This window comes from Thermobia domestica, chromosome 1 (assembly GCF_964235325.1).
Source record: "Thermobia domestica chromosome 1, izTheDome1.hap1.1, whole genome shotgun sequence".
NCBI classification, from domain to species: Eukaryota; Metazoa; Arthropoda; class Insecta; order Zygentoma; family Lepismatidae; genus Thermobia; species Thermobia domestica.
In genome coordinates this window covers 177122648-177135445 of record NC_137454.1, presented here as the reverse complement: position 1 = coordinate 177135445, position 12798 = coordinate 177122648, and the positions used below count along the sequence as shown (strand labels likewise).

At 35.4% G+C, this 12798-nt stretch overlaps 2 protein-coding genes across 2 annotated transcripts in view; both read right to left on the bottom strand.

Annotated features, from left to right (window-relative positions):
• Positions 1–12798, bottom strand: part of LOC145691507 (trace amine-associated receptor 8c) — a 435100-nt gene that overhangs the window by 278367 nt on the left and 143935 nt on the right. The window lies entirely within an intron of this gene.
• On the bottom strand, positions 3523–10728 carry LOC145691498 (uncharacterized). The gene is made up of 3 exons (XM_081766910.1): positions 9855–10728; positions 5430–5710; positions 3523–4772 (listed from the first exon to the last, which is right to left on the bottom strand). Exons 1-3 carry the CDS (start codon positions 10270–10272, stop codon positions 4020–4022), a joined length of 1452 nt encoding a protein of 483 aa, XP_081623036.1. The 5' UTR covers positions 10273–10728; the 3' UTR covers positions 3523–4019.

Here is a 12798-nt window from a genome sequence, read left to right as displayed (position 1 = left end):
CGAAATGGCAGGAGGACAGAATGGCAGGAAGTTAATTTGTCAAAAATTATAACACCTAGGGCTCGCATTTTTAAGTTTTACCTATTGTGTTTGTTAGTAGGTTACGGTTCTCGATTTACTCATTTCTACCTCAAATGTCCAAAGCATATAAATACAGCTAAATTGAACCAAGAGCGTAAACGAGGGTAAATATCAGTTATCCATGTCTTAACTTTTTTCTTAAATTTATTTCTTTTTAACCATCTTCCAATTGATATCTTGGTTTTATAATAATTCTAAGTAGTACAACTTTTATTTATGACGAAAGAATTTTCTCGTGGACCCCCTCTGAATTTCACTCAGGGTGTAGCTACCATGTGACAAAGAATTAAATCTACTAACTGCTTTCACACACAATATAATTTTGAAACTTGAGAGCCTAGTGGTATCTTTGTGTCTGTAGTATGTAATAATGCTGATACGTTATTCTCTTGAACATCTTAATGGTATTTGTCGTTTGACTTCAGAAGACTGAGTTAAGCCTGCAAGTACAAGTTGCCTATAGTTAAAACATATCAGGTGTATGATCTTGTTTAATAAAACCTGCCCCTCCCCTCCTCTATCTGAAAAGCCCTATATTGTTATTCACATATGAAATTCAAAGACAAAGGCAATCGTCTTTATCCAGTCATATTTTTATTTCAAGTGTAAGTATTAAAATGTGCTACGCATGGTTGCAAGAGGCTAGTTTTTTTTTTTCTGTTAATACTGAACTTAGGTACCTAATATTGGAACCAATTTTCTTCATGAATTGATGCAAGAAGCGGCCGCGTGATTTTCGACCAATTATTTCATCACTGGTATCTATGAGCAACGAGATAACAACAGTGGAAGACAAACTTCGTCCTTCTCAAACTTGATACTTTGAAAAACTTATGAAAGTAGTTTCGTTATCCAAATACATATTCAATCAAATCAGTTTCAGAAGTAGCATTAATCTTATAATAACGTAATGGTCGTAAGAGTTACCCTGATAATGTATTTTGTATGTTTTCTTTTCTTCGTAATTCAGAAATTTTTTCCTGAATTTCACTGGAGTTATGAGAGACCTTAAATTATCAGGCATTCCACTTTAATCGCTCCCCTTTCATCCCCAATGCGATATTGGGTATATTTACAGCTTAGTGCAGCTTAAAGGAATCATGATGGTGCATATTTGATTTCTAACTTGCTTGCTCATAGCGTTGCCCTAGAGACGAGATGAGAATTCAGGTTTTGTCGTCTCGTGTCGTAAATGTTTGTAAAAGTCTCGTCTCTTTTTGTAAATTAATGTACAAAATGTGTCCTGATTTCCGTCTTAGTTTCATGTAGAATTTATCAGAATTCTTCCAGGTTACGACGAGTCCACGAAAGATTGATATAACGACACTTAAATCATATTTATTAATGAAGTAAATTGTGTAATGACTTGCGTATGTTTAAACGTTGATAAATGTTCTTTCTTGTGTTCATACTATTACCTTATCAAATTGCATATGACATATATAGGGCCTACAATTAATCGGGTCTAGGAAAATTCGGTGTAGGAAATTTCGGTGTAGGAAAATTCGGTGTAAGAAAACTCGGTGTAGGAAAATTCGGTGTACAGAAAATACGGTGTGGGGAAATTCAGATGTAAGGTAGATTCGGTGTAATACATATTGAATATTACCACTTACGATAATTTACGACACTTCACATTGTGAAAACGAAAATCATAAAATGTAACGAATAAAATGTTATTACCTATTTCAAGAAGAGCAAGTTTATTATTATTATTATTATTATTATTATTATTATTATTATTATTATTATTATTATTATTATTATTATTATTATTATTATTATTGCATTGAATCCAATATCTGTTTCATGTCTTTTGCGGGGTATTACTATGAACTACTTTTCATCACACAATGGATCTGATACTTTTTGTCAGAAATAAAACAATTACAACTATAAGTTCAGAGAATAGTTATAGGAACAACTAAAAGCACCACTTTGCCTCACGTTCTGCCCCAGACAGAAACATAATATGGTTGTTAGTGAATAAATTGCAGGAAACAGGATCGCTTCTGAGGAAGACAGGGAAGGATCGGACCTCGCTGGCGGATGTTGTGGAAGATGTTGTTACCGACTCTAAGTCACCCAAAAAATCTCTATTCAACATGTGATTTATGTATGTTACCACTAACACTTAATTTGTATTCTTCAATTTCGCTTCAAATATCCAATATCTCATTCAAACTGTAACGTACAATGGCGAATATTTGCTGCTTTTCTTGAGGTCTGTTCTATATTACCCCGGATGAATTTACTCTGTATATGCATATGTAAGATGCAAAAATATATTGATCAAAAAAGTCTTAGTGGAAAGGGCAATATAAAGCAGGATGGTTTTATCAGATAATAGTTGTACAAATAGTTGACTTCTCCTCCAGTCAGACACTTTAGTTTGTTTGTCTTAAGTTAAGGTAAGCAAGTACTGCAACCCTATTGACTCCTTATTGACTTCTCCTCCAATCAGCCGTAGATACTTTAGTTGAGGCATTTATTTTTACACCTTTGAGTAACATAAACAAACAATGTCATTTTTGAAGAATTTAGATTTAAATATTTATTTATAAAATAGACATAAAATCGTCAGAACATTTTTGAAAAATCAACAATTTTCAACTTTACCCATCCAGTAACCTACATTTTTTGGAAGTAGAAAACTCTAGGAGGCATCCTCCAAAACAGCATAAGAACTTAAGTTTAAATTAAATGTCGATTGGTAGCGATAGTCGCTTCGCTAAATCACACGAACGGACTTCGAAAAACAAATTTCTCGTCATGTAAGAGCCATAAAATGTTAAAATCCCTCGAAATCTAGAATTCCAATAATTTCAAGAACACAATTCAATATAAAGCAATATAAAGTAGACAGTAAGCAGTAAAAATGATAGTAGACAGTAAAAGTACTTCTACACAAAATTTGAACTTCAAACAAATACGCTCATTTATCCTCAAAGTTGAGTTTTTAATAAATCCTACGGCCTACTACAACGAATCTTTCTTTACACCTAACATTCCCCACACCGAGTTTTCCGTACACCGAATTTTCCTGCTCCCCAATTAATCATATTCTATATTTTGAAAACGGGAGATCCTATGTCTACCGAAAGTTCTAGTGTTTCTTGTGAGTACTCTACAATTTGTTTCCTCCGATGATTTTTGCCCCGAGCTTCCCTTGAGTTTACCCCTATGCATATTTTATAGACTTAAAAATACTAGAGACAGTCAGCAGAAAATAATGAGTACACATCCTACATATCCTCTCGTCAAAAACTTCGGAACGAGTCGAATCGACCAATTTTAATTCGTTTTTTTTTTGCTACAGAAAGTATCTGATCCTTTGTACAATACGAGATTAGTTTATTCGCAAGTTAATATGGAGGATTATGTATTTTCCTTTTTTTTTTTTTTTGTTTTTTGCTTGTTACTTAAAATGTTTTGCAAATAACTTCAATAACTTTTGAAACTGTTTGTCTTCACTTGAGCATATGCGTGAAGTGGTTCATTACGAATAAGACAAAAAGAACTGTGATAGGTTAATTACAAGGAATCCGGTTAGAAACACTGCTGCTTGCATTTTAGTTCCAAACCGACCGACCGCACTCGTTCGCTGGAAAATATACTGTAGATTGAAAACAAACAATATAAAAATAATTTGTTCAAAGTGAATCTAGTTCTCTTGTCGGTATACATACATCCAAAATCAACCTTGTTACATGGCTTACTTTCTGTTTCATGGAAAGGGTTTATGATGAAAAATTAATCTTATTTGGATAACTGAAAGAATGTTAACTATTTATTCTTCAATACTAATACATATCTTCGTCATTACAATACTAATACATAAGAAAAGAATGGCTAATTATTTACACCGTTAATTTTATATAACAAAATATACTGTAAAAAAGACTGCAAAAACAATTTGCAGTAATAAGAACGACTAGTTACATTGTTGTTAATTTCAAATTGTGAGCAATTCCCCGCAAGAATTCCTCAAGAGATCTTTTGTTTATGTCATAATCCACACATAGGTTCCTTAATCTATGCTGCAGATCAACATAAACTTTTTTAGTTTTTTTGACGGGGTATTGTCCTCTTTCGCACTGGGAAATGGTAGAATGAACGGTGGAATTCTCTTTCTGTAGACATTGTATGAGTTTCCATACCGTTGGGTGATTGTGTCCAACCAAATGGGAAAACTTATGATTCCACCCCTCACATAAATTATTTGTACGAGGATTGTTAGATAGAGTTGCCTCATGCACATTCCAAACTTCCGGCGGAAATCTTGGTGGCACTCTCTTAACCCTCACGACATCATTGTTTACCCCTACCCTTCGGTAAGTGCCTGTCACATACACAGAATCAAAATAATCAAGAAGCTCTAAAGCTTCATCAGGTGCTATAGTTCTTAACAAGTTCATACCTTGTGACACATCATTAACTGGAAGAAACGCTAGACCACTTATTTGGCTACAGTATAAAGCGAATTCGTCACTTTCTTTATATAGCCTGGACAGTCCTAGTTCCTGTATTTTCCTGTATACTGCCTGCCGGAGATGAAAGAAACAGCCCTGCACTGAAATTTCATCACCAAGCTTATTCTTCAAGGCATTATGGACAGCTGCTTCGAAGTCACATACAATAGTTACAGGTTGACAAGTGTATCCCAGATCTTCACATTTGCTCTTCAGAACCTTAAAAAAAAAAAAAAAAAAAAAAAAAAAAAAAAAAAAAAAAAAAAAAATTACTATTGATTGATTTTATTTGATCTCAAAATAAACTAATGCCGAATTCTGATATGACAGCAAAGTGAATCTCTAAAAGACATAATTTAAAACATCTTTCCCAGAACTCTTATATTTATGTAATTATAATAACAGAGCATTGGTCCCGAACGCATAACAACAGAACGCGTTCGGGAAGTCGTAAATTCGGCGCAGGTACACTACTACTACTACCACTGGCGTCTCTCGCATGTAAAATTTGGGCGGGGGCATCAAAGAAAGTGATTTAAATGGTACTACCTAGCCCAACCTGTTTATCATATTCGATTCAATTTGTTACCTTTACCTTCACGGACCCCTTGAGGCATATTAAGAATCCTGTTATAATCGTTTCACAACCTGAATATTATATTCCAAATAAATATAATAATTATTATTTATATGTTAATCTGTTGTTAGTAAATAAATCAAATTAAAATGTTGAATATTTTGTACTTCAAAATATGGGGGACGCGTCCCCCTCGACCCCCCGCCAGAGACGCCCGTGACTACTACTACTAATAATAATAAAAATAATAATAATAATACTTCAGGACAAAAAATGTTTATGCCTCGAAAACTACGTACCTCAAAAAGTTCCTCGTAGGCTCTTTGTGTCTTCCGTTGTAACAGAGCGTACACAACTGACAGTGCAGTCTCCCCTAAAGGAATCCTGATAACGTACAACTGGGAAAACATGCGAGGAGCAACGGAAAAGTTCCCATCCATAAACCAAGTAGTTGCCTCCGAAAGAATCTTCAAACATTTATCCGTTGCAAAAATTAATATTCTACTTTCAGGCTGTGCATCACCATTATCATACAACAGGAATCTTTCACTTTCTGCTCCGCCACTGGACGTCCATTCACCTGAAAAGAAGATATTTATTTTCAGATTTATGACTTGTTTAGTGTTGTAAAGGTCTGAAAAAAACGACGTAAATTTAGGGTAAAAAACTAGTTTTATGTCTTACAAAGTTACCGTTTTGTGTCAGGGAAGTGTTAAAATAACAGGGTCAGAATCATTTCAGTTAATACCGGTATTCCAAAATCAAATATATATATCAAATATTGGCAAAACATTTTCTCAAATTATTCACTTAAACTGTACACACTTTTGCATCCTCGAAAACACTTTTGGAAGCAGTGTTGACAGTCTTTTTCTTCAAGTGTTGAAAGTTCTTTCTCGTACGTCACTACAGCTTCTTCAGGGCTGCAAAATCTCTTCCCACGCATGCAATCTTTGATCCTGGGGAACAGAAAAACTCACACGGCGCCAGGTCAGGGCTATACGGCGGATGAGTCATAAGTTTGATCTCCGTAGATTCTAAAAACTGAATTGTGATGTTGGCCGTGTGTACGGACGCGCTGTCAGGATCCCACGCAAACCCGTTCTTGGACGCCGTTCCCGAAGCTTCTGGAACACTTTTGTTAGGCAAACAGTGGTGTACCACTGAGCAGTAACAGTCCTTTGTGCTTCAAGTGGAACAGTTGCAACATAGTCAGATTTGGAGAAGAAAGTTGCGACCATCTTCTTTCCCACACTTCGCAATCGCTTCACTTTCGTGGGTGGATTTTTGTCTGGAAAGTTCCAAACTGTAGACTGGCGTTTATTTTCAGGGTCAAATTGATAGATCCAAATCTCATCACCAGTAGCAATGTCAGAGACGCGTCGAGAATTGCCTCCATCAAATCTTACAAGCATTTCTTCACACCATTCCACACGCATGCGCTTCTGCTGTTCAGTCAAAGTGTGAGGCACCCAACGAGATGAAACCTTTCCTGAGCCGAAGATGATCATGAAGAGCCGAAGTTGAAACTTGCTTCGCTTCTTCGCTCTGGATACCACTACCGAACGCAATTGTTGAAATTCAAATACTGTGTCACAACAATGCGTATCTCAAAACTTTCGTAGTGACCCTCGTATGCAACGTATTTCGCTAGCAGGAAAATACTTAAAGCAACAGGTTTTAATTTTACTTTTTAGTTTTCTGATTTCTGATTTTTTTTAAAAAAATCCCTCTTTATTATTTGTATATTGTTTGAACAACTCAAAAAGAGAGAGGATCTTATTTACATATACACACATACACTGCACAAGTGCGTAAATTTGAGCAGCGACAAATATTTTAAAGAATTTAACTTGTGAAATTTCCGTTCTTTATTATTAAACACCAACAGAAAACCCGTTCTTCACACGGGGAGAATACGTTTCATTTTGTGTATAAAGGGCACCAAAACTGTCGCCAATGAACTTACGGACCCCAAAAACTATGAATTCGACATTAGTATAATTTTCAATTACTTTTATATGTCACCCTCCCCCTTTAGGAGTACTAATGGGGGCTAAATTTGGATTTAAATGGCATCGGAAGTGTTACTTTTTTATTCAGCGACCCCAAAAACTATGGATTCAACACTAATATCACTCATTTTCGATCATTTGTATACACTGGCGGATCCACGGGGAGGGCGGAGGGGGCGAACGCCCCCTCCAAAGGTTTTTTTGAACTTTCAGCATTTATCATTGGGAAATACTAATATGGTCTTTTTCCCGACCGATACAATCTGTGTGACAAGCATAGCAGAATCTAATCAAAATGTGCGGTACTTAATAGTTTTAATACAGACATATTTGAATTGCGAATACTTCTCTCGCTAGTTCCTTGGGGCGGTCACCATAAGCCCCAAAGTAGCGAGAATATGATTCATTCGTTGGACGAACAGCTGTAGGAAGGAGGGTAAGACGGCTTACTCTGTACTAAAAATGTGTTATTGTGTCCTAGAAAAAGGATATGAAATGGATTTCGGAAATCCGGATTATAACCTCAATTATCTTTACCTTTAATAAAGAGAAATATAGAAAAGGTCTCTGAATCTAAGAGGAGACTTTTCGGTTGGTTGATTGATTAATATGTATTTAAGTCGTTTGTCAAAAGCGATGCTAAACAGAACGAGAACTAGAATTTAAAGTTGGATCTGAGCCACTGTAGTGCGTTCAATGCTCACTCACCGGGAATTAAACCACAGAACCTCATGCATCAAAGATCATAGGTACGTTCGCTAGCTACTAGATCAACAAAGAGAGCCGTGACTTTTGGGATTCAACACGGAAACATTAAGAAGGGACCAGGGATTTATTGTGACTCCAAATGGAATTTCATCTTTCTTGAGAAATAAGAAAAGCTACAAGCTGTTATTGTAATTCATACATAAAAGACGATATCCTGAGTGAGTAACTTTGCACAGGTCAAACCACTTAAGTCAGAAACTTGATATTAGGACAGTAGATAAGATTTGTTACGCAGAGTATCACTAAGGAAGGATTTTTTTGGAGGGGGGAATTCGAAGAAAGGAAGGGAGAATGGGGTGGAAATTATTTTAATAAGATGGTCATCTCTTCAAATCCGTTAAGACTAGAGACTTGAAATTTGGCATTTGGATTCCTCATTTTAAATAATTTGACACGCGTTTCAACGTTTTTTTTTTAATATTATAGTAAAACGGAGAAAAAACAGATGGAAAGAAAAAGTGTCGGCGATTGCAAATATTATAGTAAGATATCAATATCTAAGAATCTTTGAAGGTTAGAAAAATGAAATTTCGTATATGGGCTTTCGACTTAAAATAATCCAATACGTATCCCAGCGTTTTTGATATTTTACCTAGAAGGAAAGAAAAGGCGTGGTATTATTATTATTATTATTATTATTATTATTATTATTATTATTATTATTATTATTATTATTATTATTATTATTATTATTATTATTTTAAGATGCCCATATCTCGGGATCTCTTGCGGTTAGAAACATGAAAGTTGGTAGTTTGATTTTTTATTTAAAATAATTCAACATGTATTTGAACGTTTTTTTTTTCACTTAACGTAGAAGAAAAGGGAAAAAGGTTCATTAAAATGCCTTACGAGGTGTTTGAATTTCGTGACAGTTTTAGCTCAATCCAATTCTATATGAAAGACAGAAGGAAGAACGCGAAATATTGTGCCACAGTACCACGTAGGATTATTTGCTATATTGTGCAAGGCCGTATGCCGAGCAGATTGGGGATCTGGGGGCGAAGCCCCACCTAGACGAAGGCTAATATAATATACCTAGGTAATTTTATTGTTGTTGTAAGCATAACTATAATTATACTATGTTTCGTGGACCCCACACAAATATAGAGATAGATTATTTTTTCTAACTGCTGTCCCGCAATTGTTACTCAAAATATAAATGATTAGAGCAAATTGTACACTCTTTCGTTAAAATGAATGTTATCGTCAATACAGTATTTTCTTTTGTGGAAGTACTGTGCCAGATAGTGCATCGCATATGTTGCGGTGACTGTGTGTGAAGTGAATCATGACACCACCCACCACGCCTCCGAAACGAAAGTATGTATTTAATTAAAATCTACAGAAAAAAATACTTCCATTACAAAAAAAAAAAAAAATGTTCGGCTCCCAAAGTGGAATCTGGGAATCTTTTTTACACCCACCCCCCTCCAGCCCCGGATTCATATGAGTCCCATTCTTGCAAATTAAAATTCTGGTCACCTTGAAGCTACGCTCATCTTCGAGAAAGCGAACCGCCTCTCCCAAATGATCCTTCTGGATCCGCTAGTGTTTGTATATATATATATATATATATATATATATATATATATATATATGTATATATATATATATATATATATATATATATATATATATATATATATATACCCTCCCCCCGCCCGCAGGTCGCGGCGCTTAATTTGGATTTAAACAGCATTAGATGTGTCACTGCTCATCTCAGCGACCCCGAAAACTATGGATTGGACAATAATATCAGTCATTTTCGATTTTTTGTATATCACCCCATCACATCTTTTATATCTTTTTGTGAATTTAAGACAAAATTCCCAGGATAAAATCCACCCGGGAAACACACCCAAACCATCCGGCATGAGACCGGCACGTTTTCAGAAGACAATTGTAATAGCTTTTAATAAATAGATTGATCAAACTTACCTTGTAGGTGTAATTCCGTGAGGTCTCTGGGCTCAGGAGGATTGATACAACGTTGTCTTCTCATTGTACGTTTACATGTATCTTCTGACGGCAGTCTTGCACGCACATTTATTTCTTCATTATGTACAACTTCAGAATATATTTGCGAAGGCGCACTTCCACAAATTTTAGCTCTTTCTTTCATATCTTTTCGACACCTTGCTATTTTCACAGCATCCTTGTCCGGTGGATGCGAGTGTTCACAAGCAGAATTTGGATAAGTTTTATCCAAATCTGTTATTAATATAGCTCGACACTTATACTTGCCTCTATCAGCACACCTCCATCGTATACTATTCTTCAATACTAATTGTCTCGTGTAAGAATATCCGAGATAAAAAATCTTTTCACCTCCTTTGTTAGACACTAATACCTCCATGATACACTAACAGTCACTAATAACAGTCACCCACACTAACCGCTATCAAACTGGGGGGAAACCAAAAATCCTTTCCCTATTTTCTTCTGAAATGATTAATTTTTAATTGGCTTCCTTTTAGCCAATCAGAAACAAGTTACCGTATTTATTTTCCAAATTTCCCATTTTCGGTGAAGATCAATATTTATTTTGTAAACAAAGAAGTTAGTCCAAAAAAAAAGTGAAAGGGACTTGGAGGCAATTAAAATTTGGGTTTAGTTTACCTGAATGGGAGACATGTTATCATACATTTCAATCTTCAATAAGAATGCAAAAAGTCTTCCCTGTGCTCATCCAACCGAGAAATGTCTTTGGAAGAAATCAGATAAGGAATTTTGCAGGTGTCCACTCAGCCGTGGACCCAACACCTCTCGTTATCTTTAGATCAGAGTTTTCCTAAGTGATTCCTTGTCACGCATTAAAAATAACAGGAAATCACTAACTAGTTCGTTTTTAAAATACTGGTTCCATCTCGCAGGTTATATTCCTTCTTTAATTTTCTTAATACTGATCATTGGGAATAGTTTATACAAGTATACAAATGTATTTCCGTTCAAGTTAGACTTTCATGTTCTGCTTCTTAGTCCGATTGAAAGTTTAACTTCTCTTTTCCGCACTGACGATATATGTATGTGAGACGGGACCATTAGTGGGATCCGAACCACTACTCAGGTTTGCATTTTCCTGGTTAACAATTTTAGACATCCAAACTATACTATGCATAAATATCAAAAGTCGTATAAAAAGTTTATGTCCGTCCGTCTGTCCTTTCAACGTTGATCGGCATTGGAACAAAAACGATAATATATAGCAGTGATCGAAACGACAATACGTATATACTAGTAGCTCCCGGGGACATTTTCAGTAGATCGCGTTAACGCTCTGGTTGCTAACCTTGATTTTATTTATTTATTTTTCCTGTTTTGACTTGCAATATGGAGAGTATCTCCTGTAAGTTCTACAGTTGTCATATGTATATAAATGTAAATTATAATTACAACTTATTACACCATTTGAAGTACTAAATTATAAGAAACATCACATGTTAAATTTGTTACATCATATTCATACATCGTTATCATTTGCAAAGTCCTGAACTGGATAATATTCTTCCTTCACTGAGCTGACGCAACAAAGGTAAGAGGCTTTTTTTTTTTTAAAAAAAAAAAAAAAAAGAAAAGTCGGTAGTTCTTTTGGTTATAGCTCACAGTAGGATTTAAAAACGGTAGGTCAGAAGCTTCATATCCTTGGCGACCACTGATATATACCGACAAGCTTTGTTTTTTATTTAAAGAATTGATTTAGGTTTTCAAGAAAATATGTCATCTTTGCTTTTAACATTCCACTAAAACAAAAAATGGTTGAAGTTTACTAGTACTTCTGGTTTCAATATTGATTTTCATAGAGCAACGACGGTAAGAGATATCGAGAATCGTTTTCCTGTAATCGATTAAGCATACCAGAAATATGTTCCATCTACTCCGTTAACTCTATTCAAATCTGAAGTGGTTAAAATCAACAATTTCTGATTTCGACGTTGATAGCCATAGAATAAAAACCGTAATAAATAGGACGTGCGTTTTTGGAAATCGATTCGACGTGCGTTTCAAGGAATCGTACGATTTGCACTTGTAGCAATCTTAAAAACCGGAAGTAGTTATTTTTTCTAGTTCTTCCGGTTTTAATTCGATCACCAAAGATTAGAAGCGGTAAAATATAATGAGTAATGCCTCTCTAATACAAGGTCCTGATTTGAAGAGGGTACAGGAGCAATTGTTTTCCGTTAAGTTTGAGAAACACTTTTTTTTTAAGGAAAATAAATTGTATATTAATATATTAACAAAGAAAGTACAACTCTTGTTTGTGGACATTCTTGACTTCCTGACAAAATCTGAAATGACTCTATTGTTCTCACATGGATTCAATGTTCCGAGATTAAGTTTTATCTGTATTGAAACCAGAAGTGGATGAAATATACTTTTCTGATTTCAGTGTTGATCATCATACTGAAAATCATGGATAGCAAGAAACAGGTTTTCATATATATATATATATATATATATATATATATATGAATTGAGGGCCACCAGAATAGTTTTTATCTCCGATTTTACTTCTACTCGTATATTGCAGGGGGCGCGGCGGCTCAGTGATAGAGCGTTCACCTCCGGTACTTGGGGTTCCTGGTTCGATCCCAGCTCGCGCTGTGCGAACTTTGTGGTGGGCAAACACCGTGCTCGTGGGTTTTTCGGGGTTCTCTAGTTTCCTCCCACTTTCTTCATTTCACTCATCATGTCAAGTATGTGTATCAATTTCGACTAGTATTGTTCTGTTCTGACAGTGACAAATATCTTCAGCCGAACCAGGAACCCCAAGTACCGGAGGTGAACGCTCTATCACTGAGCCACCGCGCCCCCTGCAATATACGAGTAGAAGTAAAGTCGGAGATAAAAACTATTCTGGTGGCCCTCAATTCATACATATATA

Coding starts and splice junctions, on each gene's coding strand:
- LOC145691498 (XM_081766910.1), bottom strand. CDS start 10,272: ATGGAGGTATTAGTGTCTAACAAAGGAGGTGAAAAGATTTTTTATCTC. Junction 5,711..9,854: donor CACGGAATTACACCTACAAG/GTAAGTTTGATC, acceptor TCTTCTTTTCAG/GTGAATGGACGTCCAGTGGC. Junction 4,773..5,429: donor CCTACGAGGAACTTTTTGAG/GTACGTAGTTTT, acceptor TTTTTTTTTAAG/GTTCTGAAGAGCAAATGTGA.